Consider the following 16477-nt stretch of genomic DNA (forward strand, 5'->3'; position numbering starts at 1 on the left):
AGTGAATATAGATCTGAATCTTTGCTCAAACCTGAAAACACGTGTGCCTGAGTAACTCCGGTGTTTTAACTATTCCACCACAGAAAAACAAAAATGCCCCTTTCTGCTTCAAGAAACTCCATGTTCTTTTCTAAACACCTTATCTGAAAAACATAAAATAGATATAATTTTGGTAAGAAAATAAAATGGAAAATTCTATTTGCAGTTATTCTATGGCAGTTAAAATGGTCACTGATTGGAGTTAGATATGGTCCAAATCTCAATGTCCATTTTCGAACAGTTTGATGTTTCTCTTCCTTTTGCCTCAGGAGGTAACACCTGGTCATGAGAGGAAATCACACGCAGACTAAATTTATCCTCTTGGGAATTGCAGACAGCCCATGTGAGCAGACTCCTCTTTTTGTCTTGTTTCTAGTGATTTACATTGTCACTCTGGTGGGGAACTTTGCCATTTTCACATTGGTTCGGGTGTCTCCCAGCCTCCACACCCCCATGTACTTCTTCCTCACCCATTTTGCCTTCACTGACATCTGCTATTCCACAGTCATCTCCCCCAGGATGCTGGCAGACCTGTTATAAGAGGACAAAACCATTTCTTTCACCGGCTGCATGATGCAGTTCCTCACCTTTGGTTTCTTTGCTGCTATTGAGTGTCACCTCCTGGCCATGATGGCCTATGACCGGCACGTTGCTATCTGCCAGCCCCTGCTTTATGTGACCATCATCTCCAGCCGTGTCTGCTGGTAGCATCATCCTACCTATTCGCCTTCCTCAGTGCCATCATCTACACATGGTGCGTGTTTGGAGGTTCCTTCTGTGGTCCCAACCGCATCGACCACTTCTTCTGTGATGTTGTCCCTGTTCTAAAGCTCGTGTGCTCTGACACCCACAGCAGTGAGATGGTCATCTTTGCCTTTGTCACCATCAACGTGGTGGGCACGAGCATGGTCATTTTACTCTCCTACATCTCTATTCTCTGTGCTGTGCTAAGGGTGTGCTCAGCACAGAGCAGGGCCAGAGCCTTCCACACCTGTGCCTCCCATTTGATGTCTGTTTCCTTGTTCTTCGGGACATCATTCTTCATGTACCTACAACCTCCCTCTAGTCACAGGAGCCTGGATAAGGTGGCCTCCATCATCTACACAATGGTCACCCCCATGCTCAACCCATTCATCTACAGCCTGAGGAACAAGGAGGTGAAGGGGGCTCTGCTGAAGTGTGGGAGAACATTCTTCAGCCACTGGCAACATAGAAGAGTTCTGTCATCTGGGACATGAACAGTCCATGGGCAGTGTGAAAGCCAATGGGGCACTGAAATACTGAGATTTTCCACTGATACTCATGACTTTACGGAAGTTCTTCCACAGTTTCTGCACAAAAGTCTATGATAGTACTGAATGAGAAACAGACCCCCAAATCACACCATTCTTGGAAGAAAACCAATAGGAGATTGAGCCTCAAAGTTCATTTCACTTCGCAGGCCCGCTCCTAGAAGAAGAAATTACCCTCAATAATCCCAGGCCTCTTTTCCTCACAGGAAACACCAATCAGCTTTATTCATATTAAACATTTGTCATTCATAAATGTGTATTTTCATTGCAAGATTCTTGACCTTGTTCCTCAGCTCCAGTAGAGTTCCACACTCTTACCTGTGAGTTCTTTGTTAAAGCTGCTGGGGTGGGAGGGAAGAGGCAGTGTAGTTTTACATTTGCTTGCTGAAAAAGAGTCAGAGAAAAGGCTTCAAAAGATTGATTGCATTTGTTTGTGCCTTCCAAAGAGAAGAAGTTGGTGGGAATCAAGAACTCAAGCTGCACCTTTGAATATCATGAGGAATCCCACCCCAGTCTGCAGCTTCACAATAAATTTCACTTCAAAGAAGAAATTGTAGACAATATAATTCATAATACAGGATGATGAACTGTGTTGATACTTCTCAGTGTAAAGGACAATTTGGGCACATCAGGGGGTCTCCCATTCATTTTAAGTGGAGTTTTACATTCATTTGCAGTGCTGTTTACTTCAATAGTGAGAGAAATGGAATTCCAGCTGGACATCAGCACACACATCCCATGTCCATGCCCAGCTCATGCTAAAGCCCACCAGGAAACCAAATTGTCTATTTCATATAAGAATTAATTCTGTAGAAAGCTTCCATAGATGAAACACAATGCTGAACAGAATCAATGGTAATTGAGAGCTTTCTGGGTCTGAAAGAAGCCAAAGCACACTGATGGGGGAAAATATCTTTCCTTTAGCTGTTGTGACTGAGAATTAAATTATATTTGGAAAGTATGTGGATGGTGAAGAGACTGTTTATGTGCTCTGAAAAACAATGATATGAAAGGAGACTGTCTTAGGTATAAGGGGAACGTGGCTTCTACCTGCAGTCAATGAAGGGGCCAGACCCTACATCATTAAACTCTATAGAATTTGCAGGACAGAAACCTTTGATATCAGAGAACTTCCTTTAAAAACTTCACTAAACCTTGCTTTCTTCCAATCTATTTTATTGGATATTTCTGCTTAGACTATAGGTATGGAATCATGCAGCTTCAAAAAGCCCAAGTTTGACCTCAAAATAGAGGTACTGGAGAAACACAATTGTGAAGTCCAGCAATACATGAAACAGGCTTGAGGTTTTGGAAATACATTTTATACTGAGATCATCATTGCATGATTCTGCTTCAATCTTTGCAGAGAAAGGGTCTACATAATGCAGAAACTCCTGACTGTAGACACAAAATTCCCACACCAAATACATACCAGATTTCCTATCAATCCAAGTCTAATATTTTACCTGGTAAAGGAGAAGTCACTATGAACCAGAGAATGACACTTGTATATAGGGTTCAATTCATTATTCTATTTCCCTCACTGAGAACACTACCTCCTATTTTGCCCATGCAGGGACATGGTCCAGATGGAAAGCAATAGCCAAAGCAGTGAGCACTGCTGGGTGCAGAGCATGATGGGTTCTCCTCTGCAGGAGCCTGGAGACTGCCACAGGGTTGGTCTCATTCATCTCTTTAAAGAGAGGCAAAGGGGAACACTCTGGTGTGCAGGGACCATCCCACAGAATCTGAGCAAGAGAAGTTAGGCAGAACAGAGACCTGGGCCAAGTTCAGACAAGACTCCAGAGCATCAGGCAAGTTGGTGATGAGGAGGCAGGTCCAAGAACAAAACGGGTCAATACAGAAGAAGTCAACAACCTGCTCAGGATCAGGTTCAGCAATGGCTAGGGAGATCCATTAGCAAGCCTAGGTCACCATGAAAGGATTCCATAGGTGTGCACAACGCCTGCTAAACTGGAAACCACAATGCCTTTAATAAAACTCAAGCTCCCTGGGCTGAGGTTAAATAGAGATGGAGGTCAAATATGCAGAGGGTAGGGATGGAGCTGCAACTGAGGCTGCTCATGTGGATGAAGGCCTCTTAGTTCACCCTGGGATAATTCATCATTGCCTGGAAGTGTCCATTTCTCGACCTTGAGTACAGTGGAAGCCCAGAGTCAGCAGCTCAACTGTTGGACATCCAGGTACTTCATAGAATCATAGAACAGTTAGGGCTGAAAAAGACCTTAAGATCATCAAGTTCCAAACCCCCTGCATTGGGCAGGGACACCTCACACTAAACCATGTCAACCAAGGCTCTGTCCTTGAACACCACCAGGGATGGAGCTTCCACAAGTTCCTTGGGCAATCCACTCCAGTGCCTCACCACCCTCACAGTAATGAACTCCCTCCTTAGAGCCAATCTAAACTTACCCTGTTTAAATGTTAACCCATTAGCCCTTGTCCTATCACTACAGTTAATAATGAAGAGTCCCTCCCCAGCATCCTTATAGGCCCCCTTCAGATACTGGAAGGCTGCTATGAGGTCCCCATGCAGTCTCCTCCAGGATGAAGAGCCTCAACTTCCTCAGCCTATCTTCAAACAGGAGGTGCTCCAGCCCCTGATCATCCTCATGGCCTCCTCTGGATTTACCATGTAGATAGCCACACTGGGGATGGAAAACTGGGCTCTCAAGTGTCCACAGAGGGACAGCAGCAAATCCAGAGGGGGAGTCCCTTGTGCATCATGTTCCATTTTGGGACCCTCTGTAAGATCTGAAATGGCTCTAAACTCATTCTGTGGCCAAGAACAGACAAAAAACTTTGCATTCCCCACAGGTGTGTCAGAAACACCACGAAAGCTGCTCATCAGTGCTGCTGTGTAGCTGTGATAAGGGATGGCTCAGCAACTCCATGACTCTCAGATGCCCAAGCACCACAATGCCTTTCGGAGCTGATTTCACACCCTTTGATTTTCCTTTCCTTTGTTTTCCTCTGGGAAAGCATGAGCAGCCCTGGAGGCTTCCTCCCAGGAGAGCACATGCAACTGTATTTACAGCCCCAGCACCACAAGCTGGGCTCTTGGAGTCTGGCAGGAGCTCACCTCTCTTCACATCAGGTACTTAACAGAGCTGATGCCGGCACATAGATGTTCTCTGCTGCACTGGGGATAAATCCTTGGCTCCCATCACTGAGTGGCAGAGGGAAGGCACAGGAGGTAACACCAACACAAAGCAGAGCTTCACCTGCACTGAGGTAGTGGGCTTGTGTCTGCATGTTCTAGTTGCCTCTTTAGCAAAGCTGTGTCAGAAAACAGCCTTACCATTGTGGGTTTTCCTTATGATAAGATGGAGCAATGTCTGATGCAGGTTGTTTTTCTGTTACATAGGCAGCTTAAGCAAGATACACTGATTTATTCAAGAGTTAAATGAGGATGAATCTTATTCTGTTATAAAGAAATGCAACAGTTGAGATTGTCAGCAGAATATAGTCACTAAGAAATCAGCCTTTGGAATCAGCACATTTTAACATCAACTCAGCTTTCAAGCAAGCAGCTTAATGCCCATGCTTTTAGGATGCTTCAGCATGCTGGAGCTCACAAAGGTATAAATCATGATTTTACCAATGTGTATTTCATCCTTTGAGAATGATCTCAAATAGTTTGATAAATGTGATTTGAAGACCAGAATGATGATCAAAAACCAAGGGAAAATATCCCTTGCATGTGAAGTCATGCACGTGTAATCTGGGGTTTCCCTGGGACTGGGACTTTCTCTTGCTCCAAGCTTGCGTGCACTCATCATGAGTTTCCTCTTAGCTGTCTTCTGAAACAAATTGCTTCCAAAGTGAAAGCTAATAAAGATTTAATTCTTTTTTTCAATCTCAAAAAATATTTGTTGCAGAATGGCTCCAAGAGCAAGGCCATGGATCCTTAGAGGCCTTGTGTGAGCAAAACAAGGTGTAGGCCTCACAGGTAACCGGAAACCAGATGTGGGAGGAGAATGTGAAGGAAGCTGTGTAGAACTAACCAATACTGTTGTGACTAGTAGGCGTCGTTAAACACCACGCGGATTTAAGCGAAGTGCGCCACAAATAAAGTAGAAGCTTGCTTATCACCCATATTGGGTTGGCGTGTCTTGCTTCTCCTCGCCACTAACAAATGGCGCCCAAACAGGGACGCAGACTACAGGGCCCCGGTTAGCGGGGACCCGGAATACAGGGCCCCAGTTGATGGGGACCCAGAATACAGGGCCCTGAGTAACAGGGACCCAGAACGGCGAGTGAGCGGCACCGGCAGCAGCGGCCGGGGAGCGCGGGCAGTGCTACTGAGGTGGCGTGACGGACCCGGGTGCTTGGACTGACCGAAAGGAGTCCGCCGCTGGGGCGAACCAGACACTGCTGCATCGGGAGGACTATTCGGAGACTGAGGTTACAGGACAATCCAGAAAAGGTTGATCTGGAAAAGGCTGGCCATGAAAATGGACTGAGAGGTAGCCCCTGATTTATTACAGCGCTTTTTATAAAAGCGGGGAATTAAGCCTGAGACTCTAAAGCAGCTAGCAGGTCTAGTGGCTGTAGGGAAGGCTAAGGGATTTTTTGTAGATCCTAATACAGTTTTTGAGGAGAGCGAGTGGCAAAAGTTTGGTGATGAGTTATTCGACTCGATGCTTGATGATGATAGGAAACTTGGTAAGCCTTGGAGAGAAGTAATAAATTGTATAAAAAAATACAAGGCGTAAAAGAAAATCGCAGCTGTAGCAACAGAGAAACTAGGAACAGAGGTCCCCGGTCTGTTGAGGCCGGGAGAATATTATAACTCATTTCCCCCAACCCGCAGGGCGCTCCCTGTGCTCGGAGCGCAGGGTTTCCCGCCCCCCTTTCCTTTTCTCCCCCTCCTTCTTCATCAGAAGGTGCAGCGGAGGAGGCGCAACTCCCTGCTCCCCCACCACCCCAGTTGAGTTCCGAAAGGCAGAGGGATTCCGACAGGAGGGACTTTGAAAAGGACAGAGAGAGTGTATTAGAAGGGATAAGCATGATAAATGTCGAGGAATCCGAAAGGAAGAGGGTGGTGCCTCGGCGCCCGATCGATTGGGACGCCATTTTGAAACATGCAGTAGAAAATAGAGATTATGCCCTAGGGGGAGATCTGGAGGACCTGCGAGCCTTTCCAGTCCGGTACGAACCAGATGGACTGGGAGGAGCACAGGGAACCCATTATGCCCTAGATTGGAAATTTTTAACTCAGTTACGGGGTATGGTAAACGAATCAGGATTGCACGGTGAGCCCACTAAACAGATGTTAGGTTATATATGGAGTGGTACAGTTTTATGCCCTGAAGATATTAAGGGAATAATTAGGATGATCATGACACAAGCACAGCAGCTATTGTGGCAGGTGCATTGGCAGCAGCTCTGTGATAGATCATCAAATCTGCCCAGAGGTCAAAATGACCCGCTGTTTGGTGTTACAACAGAACAATTGATGGGAACTGGGTGATTTGCTAGTATAGGCATTCAAGTGCAAATGGGGCCAGACGTTTGCCTGAAATCCATGCGTACTGCCCAGGAAGCCATGCAGAGGGCGTGCACGGCGCCCCACACCCCCTGGTACATATCCATTAAACAGGGAAAAGATGAAACATTTTCTGATTTTGTGGATAGACTAACCACAGCCATAGCAGGTACTCCAGATTATATGAGGGGTCCGTTGTTGCACCAGTGTGTCATGGAAAATAGCAACACCTACACAAAAAATATTTTAGTTACCGTACCTGCAGATGCCACCATAGAACTTATGTTAGAACGCATCAGCAGGGTGCCCGTAGGAGCTCAGGCACTACTTGTAGAAACTGTTAAAGAGATGGGAAAAGAGATAGCTCAGGCACAGAGGGAGGCAGCTCAGGCTCAGGTACAGGCTTTTGCAGCGCTGGGTCCTCTCCGGTCCAACAACATAGTGCCGGCCCAACCAAGACGTGAATGCAAGCCGCTGCTTCGTTGCTTCCGATGTGGCGGAAGACATTTGAAATGAAACTGCAGAAGGACTGTCTGGTGCTCTAATTGTCACCGAAACAGCCACAGCACAGAAGCCTGCAGCTCTTCGGGAAACGGACAGGCGAGCGCGAATGGCCGCCGCGCGCAGATAACAATTGCGGCCCCTGTTCAGGCCGCCGCCCAGTGGCCAGCGCCAAGGGCGACACCATCAGCCGGGAGCTGCGGCCCGCAGCCGGCCTACAGCCCGCCACAAGAGGGAGCCTTGGCTTGGACCTGGCAACCGCAGTAGATGCGACCCTCATTGATCAACGGCCGTGTAAGATCCCCACCGCAGTCCGGGGAACACTAATGATCAGTGGACAGGCCCATGGAGCATTGCTGCTTGGGCGATCCTCCAGTGGACTGAAGGGTCTGTTTTATATTACCTGGACTGATTGATGCAGACTTTACTGGAGAAATTTGCATGGTAGCTCAAATGTCATTTCCTCCGATTCATATCCCTGAAGGGAGTAAAATTGCCCAGCTAGTCCCCTTGCCACAATTAACTGCTGCAATGCAAGATACTGGCCCACTGGCCAAGCGTGGGTCCCAAGGATTTGGCTCCACGGGAGGCCTTGTTATGTTAACTGTCCCAATGACCACCAGACCCGTCGTTGACTCCACATGGTCTCGAGGGAATCAGCGTCTAAATCTACCAGCATTACTGGACACTGGAGCCGATATCACCATAATAAACACTGACAAGTGGCCACACTGGTGGCCGTGCCACCCTACCTTTGGCGGGGTTGAAGGCGTTGGCGGTACTGCTTCTGTGCAACGCACCTCTGATTTAATACAGGTGGCCGTCGATGGTCAGGTTGCCTCCATCTATGCAACCATCATTTCGTTGCCGACTGGGGTTAATGCCCTAATCGGCCGAGATGTGCTAGACCAGCTGGGACTGGTGCTGACTAACCAACATTTTTAGGAGCGGTCGCTGCACTATGGACTTTCCCAATCCAGCTCACATGGACTACTAACACTCCAGTGTGGGTCGAGCAGTGGCCGCTGAAAAAGGAAAGTCTAGAGCAAGCGCAACTTTTAGTGCCGGAACAATTACAACAGGGACATCTACGACCTTCCATGAGCCCTTGGAATATGCCGATTTTTGTTATAAAAAAGAAAACAGGAAAATATAGACTGCTACAGGATTTGAGAGCTGTCAATGCACAGATACAAGCGATGGGTGCCTTGCAGCCAGGACTGCCCAACCCTGCTATGCTCCCTGAGGGTTGGCACCTGCTGATTATTGATCTCAAAGATTGCTTTTTCACAATTAAGCTGCATCCACTAGACACCGCACAATTTGCCTTTACCTTGCCAATGCCAAATAAAGCAGCACCTTTTCGCCGTTTTGAATGGACTGTATTGCCACAGGGCATGAAAAATAGCCCTGCCCTGTGTCAACTGTTTGTGGCCAATGCGCTTCAGCCCCTTCACCGAATATGGCCAGGAACATTAATTTATCACTCTATGGACAATATTCTATTCGCCCAAAATCAACCCTTCACTACGGACCAAGAGACTCTACTGGAGCAGCAACTGAGCAAGCATGGACTCGTTATCGTGGCTGAAAAAATTCAGCGCAGCCCTGCCTGGAAATATTTAGGCTGGCATATTACGGAGGGCCAAGTACGACCGCAAAACCTGCAACTTCACATTCAAATATCAACCTTACATGACACACAGCGCTTACTTGGAGATATACAATGGCTGCGTCCCGTCGTGGGCATTTCAAACGATGATATTGACACCCTGAGATCCCTGTTGCAAGGTACCAACCCAACACGGCCTGTGCGACCCACGTCAGAACAGCAGCTAACCATCCAGCGCATTAGCACACAAATCGCACAGCGATGGGTTGACCGTCGAGACCCAGATCTTCCCGTAGATCTTACAATACTACAAGGCCCTAAGCAACTTTTGGGTGCACTGACACAGTGCAAAAAGAAAAAGGGGGAGGAGGTGAAGATATTGGAATGGGTTTTTACTGCTATCCGGCCCAAAACTACTATTCAACAGAAAATTGAAAATTTAGCAGAGTTGGTCCAAAAGGGCCGTATGAGGGCATTGCATTAACGGCCCAGGAACCCGGAACCATTTACTTGCCGATAAAATGGCGGGATCTTGAGTGGTATCTCCAGCATTCACAGGCATTACAAGTCAGCCTGCTGTCCCAGGCTGCGGAGCTCAAGGTAGAACAACTGCAATCCACCACCTTGCGCTGGATCAGCCAGCAAGAATGGATCAAGATACCAAAAGGAGTGAGCGCCCGCTGGCCAATGCAGTAACGGTTTTTACAGACGCCGGAAAGAAGTCTCGGCGTGCCGCGGCGACCTGGATGCAGGATGAGAAATGGCACCAGCAGATATTGGCTGCGGAAGCAGAGGACTCACTGCAAACCTTAGAACTAGCAGCGGTCGTTTGGACCTTTCTGAACTGGCATCGCACAGAAATAAATGTAGTCTCTGATTCTATGTACGTCACAGGTGTGGTTCAGCGCATTGAGGATGCTCGACTCAGAGAGTGTCAAAACCGGCGGTTGTTTGACCTGCTGCGTCAGCTGCAGGCGACCATTCACCAGCGGGAGTGTGCTTACACCATCATCCACATACGGAGTCATAAATGGTCACAGAGGTTGGGGGAAGGCAATGATAGAGCAGATCAATTAGTTTCCATTGCTGCACCCCTGAGCGACTTCATAAAAGCCAGGGAGGCCCACAACACTTTTCACCAGAATGCCAAAGGACTATTCCGTCAATTTAAGATTACAATGGAAAAGCGAGAGGCATCGTTAGGGCCTGCCCCAGCTGTAGCCATCATGGACCAGGGCTGGGAATTGGGGTGAACCCTCGGGGCTTGGGCCCTTGTGAATTGTGGCAGATGGATGTCACACACGTGCTGCGGTTTATACGCCTAAAGTATGTGCATGTCACAATTGATACATATAGCAGATTCCTGTGGGCTACAGCCCAGACAGGAGAAAAGGGCTCCCATGTAGTATGGCATCTAACTAGCTGCTTTGCCGTTATGGGAGTACCTCAGCAAATAAAAACGGACAATGGGCCTGCCTATGTAGGTGAGAGAATGCACCAATTTTGTCAACAATGGGGAGTCAAACATGTGACTGGCATTCCCCATTCACCAACGGGACAGGCAATAGTTGAGCGGGCGAATCAGACCCTGAAACAGTACCTTGAAAAGTTCAGTGACGTTCACAACCTGCAAGAAAGACTGTCTAAGGCATTGTTTGTTTTGAATTACTTGTGCATTTTTGCAGACCAGGACTCTCCCCCTGCTCAAGTGCACAGCTGAGTTGCGGCGTCCGAGTCTAAGGCACCCATGATGGTCATGTACCGTGATCCCAGCATGGGCCTCTGGCGGGGCCCGGCAGAAGTGAAGTACATGGGGCGAGGTTATATGTGTGTGCTCACGTCCACAGGTACACAATGGGTCCCCGCAAAGTGGACTAAAACAGTGTCTTTATCTTCCCCTGCTCTTCCTGATAGTAATGAAGACTCCGGAAACGGCCAGTTATCTGCCTCCGTAGCCCAAGACCAACGGGTGGGCAACAGTGGTTAAGCTTAGGGAGCAGAACACCATTTGCCTCGCCTTATCTTCCCCTAGCAACCCGTTTTCAACCTGTTTGGTTGGTGTTCCTATAGATGACTGGCCCTGCCCGTCCACCATACTATGTGTAGCACTGCCAACCTCAACAGCACAACAGACAGTTGGAACGCTTGGGTACCCTATTTGCCTATTGCCCCAAATGAGCCTCAGGAGTTAGAATTATTAGGGGCTGTGCGAACGGATGCCTGTGTGACACTTAGTTGGACAAGCGCCCAAGCCAAGGTGAATGGTACCGCGACAAATGTAAATTCTAGTCCTTTAGTTTACAGGAACATCAGCGTGTGGTGCAGGTATGCTTCCCGCAACACTTCCCGCTCTACCGATCATCCCCTGAAGTTGCCCAGTGGAATGTTCCTGATTTGTGGCGATCGAGCCTGGCCTCTTATTCCCTCTAAAATGAAAGGGGGACCTTGTTCTATTGGAAGACTGACACTGTTGGACCCCAACACTTCAATAATTCCTGATATGTCTTGACAGCACCATTTAAGGCGCTTAAAACACTTTGTACATAGTTTTACTGCTAACTGTAGATCTGATGTAAAGTTTTGGTCACCTGACACTATTATAGCAACTTCTTTTCTCGCGCCAGGTGTGGCTTCGGCCAGGGCCTTGGTTCAATTAAACAGACTGGGTTGCTGACTTGCTAAGCAGACAAATACTACATCGAAGGCAATTTCTGATTTGTTGTTTGATGTTGATTCTGTGAGACATGCAGCACTGCAGAACAGAGCCGCTATAGACTTTTTGTTGTTGGCACAGGGACATGGATGTGAGGAGTTTGATGGAATGTATTGTATGAATCTTTCTGATCATTCTAATTCGATACATGCACAGCTGAAAACCCTGGCTCAGCTTACCCAGCAATTGCAAGTGAGCAATGACCTAGGGATAACTAAATGGTTGTTCTCATGGGGCATTACAGGTTGACTTAAAACACTGCTATTCGAAGGACTGCATTTATGTATCATTGTTATTTCAATCATTGTAGTTGTTAGACTTGCTTATAGTTGCGTGATGAAACAGGAGAACAGAACGACCCACAATGTCTTGCTCGCAGAAAAGAAAAAAGGTGGAATTGTTGCGGAATGGCTGCAAGAGAAGGCCATGGATCCTTAGAGGCCTTGTGCAAGCAAAGCAAGGTGTAGGCCTCACAGGTAACCAGAAACCGGATGTGGGAGGAGAATGTGGAGGAAGCTGTGTAGAACTAACCAATACTGTTGTGACTAGGAGGCGTGGCTAAACGCCACGCAGAAATAAGCCAAGTGCACCACAAATAAAGTAGAAGCTTGCTTATCACCCATATTGGGTTGGCGTGTCTTGCTTCTCCTCGCCACTAACAAGTATTAAATTAAATCCATACTTTTAAGTGTCACATCTTCAAAAAAATACATGCCACCTGTTGCTTCAATGCTCTTGCTGTTCATTTCTAAATACCTCAACTGAAAAAAAATAAAGTATACATAATTTGGGTTAGAAAATGTAGTAGAATATTCTAAAAAGTAGCAGTTACAATGGTTATTGATTGAGGTTAGATATGGTCCAAATGTGAATTTCTTTCACTGGCTGCATAATGCAGCTCCTCACCTTTGCTTTCTTTGCTACTATTGAGTGTCATCGCCTGGCCATGATGGCCTACGACCGGCACGTTGCTATCTGCCAACCCCTGCATTATGTGACCATCATCTCCAGCCGCGTCTGCTGGCAGCTGGTAGCATCGTCCTACCTATTTGCCTTCCTCAGTGCCATCATCTACACATGGTGCACGTTTGGAGGTTCCTTCTGTGGACCCAAACACATTGACCATTTCTTCTGTGACATCGTACCTGTGCTTAAACTCCTCTGCCCTAATAAATACAACAGCGAGATGGTCACCTTTGCCTTTCTCACCACCAATGTGGTCATGAGCGTGGTCATTTTGCTCTCCTACATCTCTATCATCCGCACCGTGCTGAGGGTGTGCTCAGCACAGAGCAGGGCCAGAGCCTTCCACAGCTGTGCTTCCCATTTGACGGCTGTTGCCTTATTTTTGGGGACATCATTCTTCATGTACCTACAACCTCCATCTAGCCACAGGAGCCTGGAAAAGGTGGCCTCCATCTTCTACGCTTTGCTCACCTCCATGCTCAACCCATTCATCTACAGCCCGAGGAACAAGGAGGTGAAGGCAGCTCTGGTCAAGTGTGAGAGGAGATTGCTCAGCAGATGGCAACATAAAAGAGTTGTATCACCTAGTACACCAAGTTCATCTTAAGTGAGAGACTTTGGGACACTAAAACAATGGGATTTTCCACTGATCCTCATCATTTTATATAGGTTCATCCACAATTCCTGCACATGAGTCAATGACAGTATTGAATGAGAAATACACACCACAAATCACATCTTCCTTGGAAAGAAACTAAAAGGAAAGGAACCTCAAACTTCATTTCACTTCACAGTCACCAGCCTGTGGGAAGAGATGACCTTCAATTATACCAGGCCTCTTTTCCTCACAGGAAACACCAATCAGCTTTATTCAGTTACAGGTTTCGTCACTGATAAATATTTGTTTTCCTTGCAAGATTCGTGACCTTGTCCCTCACCTCCAATAAAATTCCTCACTCTTACCTGTGAGTTCTTTCGGCCTGGGAACAGCACTGATAGCACTGACGTTTTTAGTTACTGCTCACATGTTTAGACTGACCAAGGACTTTGTGAGCCTCATGCTCTGCTAGGGAGGAGGGGAAACCGGGAGGAAGCAGAGACAGGACACCTGACCCAAAATGACCAAAGGGGTATTCCATACCACAGCACGTCATGCCCAGGAGGTAACTGAGAGTTACCTGGAAGGGCTGGGACTGCGGGGTTGGACGAGGAATTGGTTGGTACATGGTTGGGCTGGGGGGGTGGAGGAGTTATCAGTCAGTGGGTGATGAGGTTTTGTATTCTCTTCCCTTGTTCTTTCCTTTATTATTATTGGTGGTGTTTTGTGTTATACCTTAGTTACTAAACCATTCTTATCTCAACCAGTGGGAGTTCCATTTTTCTGATTTTCTTCCCCATCCCTCTGAGAGCAGGAGGAGGGCAAGGGGGGGGGTGTGTGCTGTGTGTATGTGTGTGGGAGAGAGACTGTGTGCCTGGGTTTAAACCCAGTTTTCAATGTCAATCTGTTTTCCTGCTGGAAGGCACCAGACTGTGACAGTCCATGAGATGCACTGGAGGAGCGTAGAAAAGGATTTCTGAGTGGTTTTGAATGTCTTTCTTCCCCATTGGGTACTGGGCTAAAACCAAGGCTTGAGATGTGGGAAGATCAATATAACAGAGGGAGAAATAACCCTCAATCAATTTTGGAAATAAGAAAAATATGTAATTCAAAGATTATTGAAAAGAACTACATGAAGGCAAAAAAAGCCACCAAGAATACCTGGGTGCACTTGTGCAGGGTGAATAATGCAGCTTGAAGTTCCAGATACAGTCAGCTGGTTATTGCACTTGCTCCATCAGCTTCATCAGGGGACCCAGGCCAGCAGCACCTTGGCTGTTCAGGGGTGAGGAAGACCCCAGATCCTCTCTCCCACCAGCACTAAGGCTCATTGTACCCCTACTTAAATCCACAGCAGAGCAGAGGCTCAGATATGACTCATCCCCATTTAGCACAAAGGCTTTGTTGACCAACAGACTGTCAGAAATTTATTTCACAGAATCCCAGCCTGGTTTCTGTTGGAAGGGTCTTTAAAGCTCATCCAGATCCAATCCACCTCCAACGGGGAGGGACACCTTCCACTAGAGCAGCTTGCTCCAAGCCCTGTGTCCAACCTGGCCTTGAACACTGCCAGGGATGGGGCAGCCACAGCTTCTCTGGGCACCCTGTGCCAGCGCCTCAGCACCCTCAGAGGGAAGAGCTTCGGCCTAAGAGCTCATCTCAGTCACCCCTCGGGCAGGTTCAAGCCATTCCCCTTGGCCTGTCCCTACAGGCCCTTGTCCAAAGCTCCTCCCCAGGCTTCTTGTAGCCCATTTAGGTACTGGAAGCTTCTCTGAGGTCTCCACACAGCTTCTCTTCTCCAGGATGAACAGACCCAATATTATCAGCCTGGCTCCATACGGGAGGTGCTCCAGCACCAGACCATCCTCGTTGCCTCCCCTGTACTTGCTTCAGCAGCTCCGTGACCTCCTTGTGTTGCAGACACCAGAGCTCTATCAAATCCTCTTGACCTTCCCGCAGTTCATCATTGAGGAAATGCTTATCGAGCAGGCAATGGAGACAGTGGTCAGTGCCTTATGTGAAGTCTGAGCCTCCTTTTTGTGGGCTCTACTTTCATTTAGCACAATACAGACACAAAACACCATGGTGCTGTCTCAGGGCTACTATTGAGGAGCTGATACTTATTCGGATGAAATATTGAATGCTCAGGCCACACTTAAAACCACCTGAGGCTCTTTGAAGAGAACCATTTGTTATGCAGGTTCTCCATACCCTGCACTTGCTTTGTGATCTCCTTAACTGTAATAATGACCAATAGGGACCAATAATGACCAATAATGGCCAGTAATTATCAATTCCATGTCCACATGTTTCTTCCTTACCTCCACAGTACTGAAGAGCTCCAAATGTGCTTTCAAACCCTGCATAGATGTGGCAGCAGCTTTCTCTCCCACAGCCTCCTCAGAGCCCCCTTCACCTCCTTGTTCCTCAAGCTGTAGATGAGGGGGTTGAGGGCTGGGGTGAGGATGCAGTAACACACCGACACCAGCTTTGCCTGATCCCATGAGGATGCCTCATGAGGCTGGACATAGGTGAGGATCCCGGGTGCATAGAAGACGGTGATGGCAGCCAAGTGGGAGGCGCAGGTAGAGAAGACCTTCAGCCTCCTCGTGGCCAAAGGGATCTGCAGGACGGTGTGGAGGATGTAGGTGTAGGACACCAGGATCATCAGGAGAGAGACCATGGCATTAAACACAGTGCTGTATACCTGCAAGACCTCATTTGTGCTTGTGTCTGAGCAGGAGAGCTGCAGGAGGGTGGGCAGCTCACAGAAGAAGTGGTTGATGCTCCTGTCCTGACAGAAGGACAACCTCCCTGCCAGCGTGATGTGCACCAGGGAGGTGAGGAACCCGATGGTGTACACCAGCACCATCATGCCATAGCAACGCGCCCTGGTCATGGTAGTGGTGTAGAGCAGGGGCTTGCACACAGCTGTGTATCTGTCGTAAGCCATTACCCCATAGAGAAAGCTCTCACAGATAGCCAGAGCCAGGAAAATATACATCTGGGCAAAGCAACCCCAAAAGGAGATGTGGCTTCTCCCCAGCAGGAAGGTCTCCAGAGCTTTTGGGATGATAGCGGAGGAAAGGCAAAAATCCATGCAGGATAAGTGGCTCAGGAAGAAGTACATGGGGATGTGGAGGTGGGGGTCAGTGTTGATCAGCAGGATCATCGTCAGGTTCCCCAGCACCATGAAAACATAGAGGGATAAGAAGACTGTGAAGATGGTGTTTTGTAGCTCTGG

At 47.8% G+C, this 16477-nt stretch overlaps 1 protein-coding gene and 1 pseudogene across 1 annotated transcript; one reads left to right on the forward strand and one right to left on the reverse strand.

Annotated features, from left to right (window-relative positions):
- The first annotated feature begins 324 nt into the window (after positions 1-324).
- On the forward strand, positions 325-1277 carry LOC133282242 (olfactory receptor 5AP2-like; annotated as a pseudogene).
- Positions 1278-15625: 14348 nt separating this feature from the next.
- LOC133282243 (olfactory receptor 5AS1-like) lies at positions 15626-16186 on the reverse strand (the record flags this gene model as incomplete). Its single annotated transcript, XM_061478293.1, has 1 exon — positions 15626-16186. A coding segment is annotated over exon 1 (561 nt), but the record flags the coding sequence as incomplete, so codon positions are not given.
- Positions 16187-16477: the final 291 nt, after the last annotated feature.

The sequence above is a fragment of the Pezoporus flaviventris genome, unplaced genomic scaffold (genome assembly GCF_033815535.1).
Source record: "Pezoporus flaviventris isolate CSIRO_AGI_PZ_B2104156 unplaced genomic scaffold, CSIRO_AGI_Pfla_v1 ptg000116l, whole genome shotgun sequence".
Taxonomy (NCBI): domain Eukaryota; kingdom Metazoa; phylum Chordata; class Aves; order Psittaciformes; family Psittacidae; genus Pezoporus; species Pezoporus flaviventris.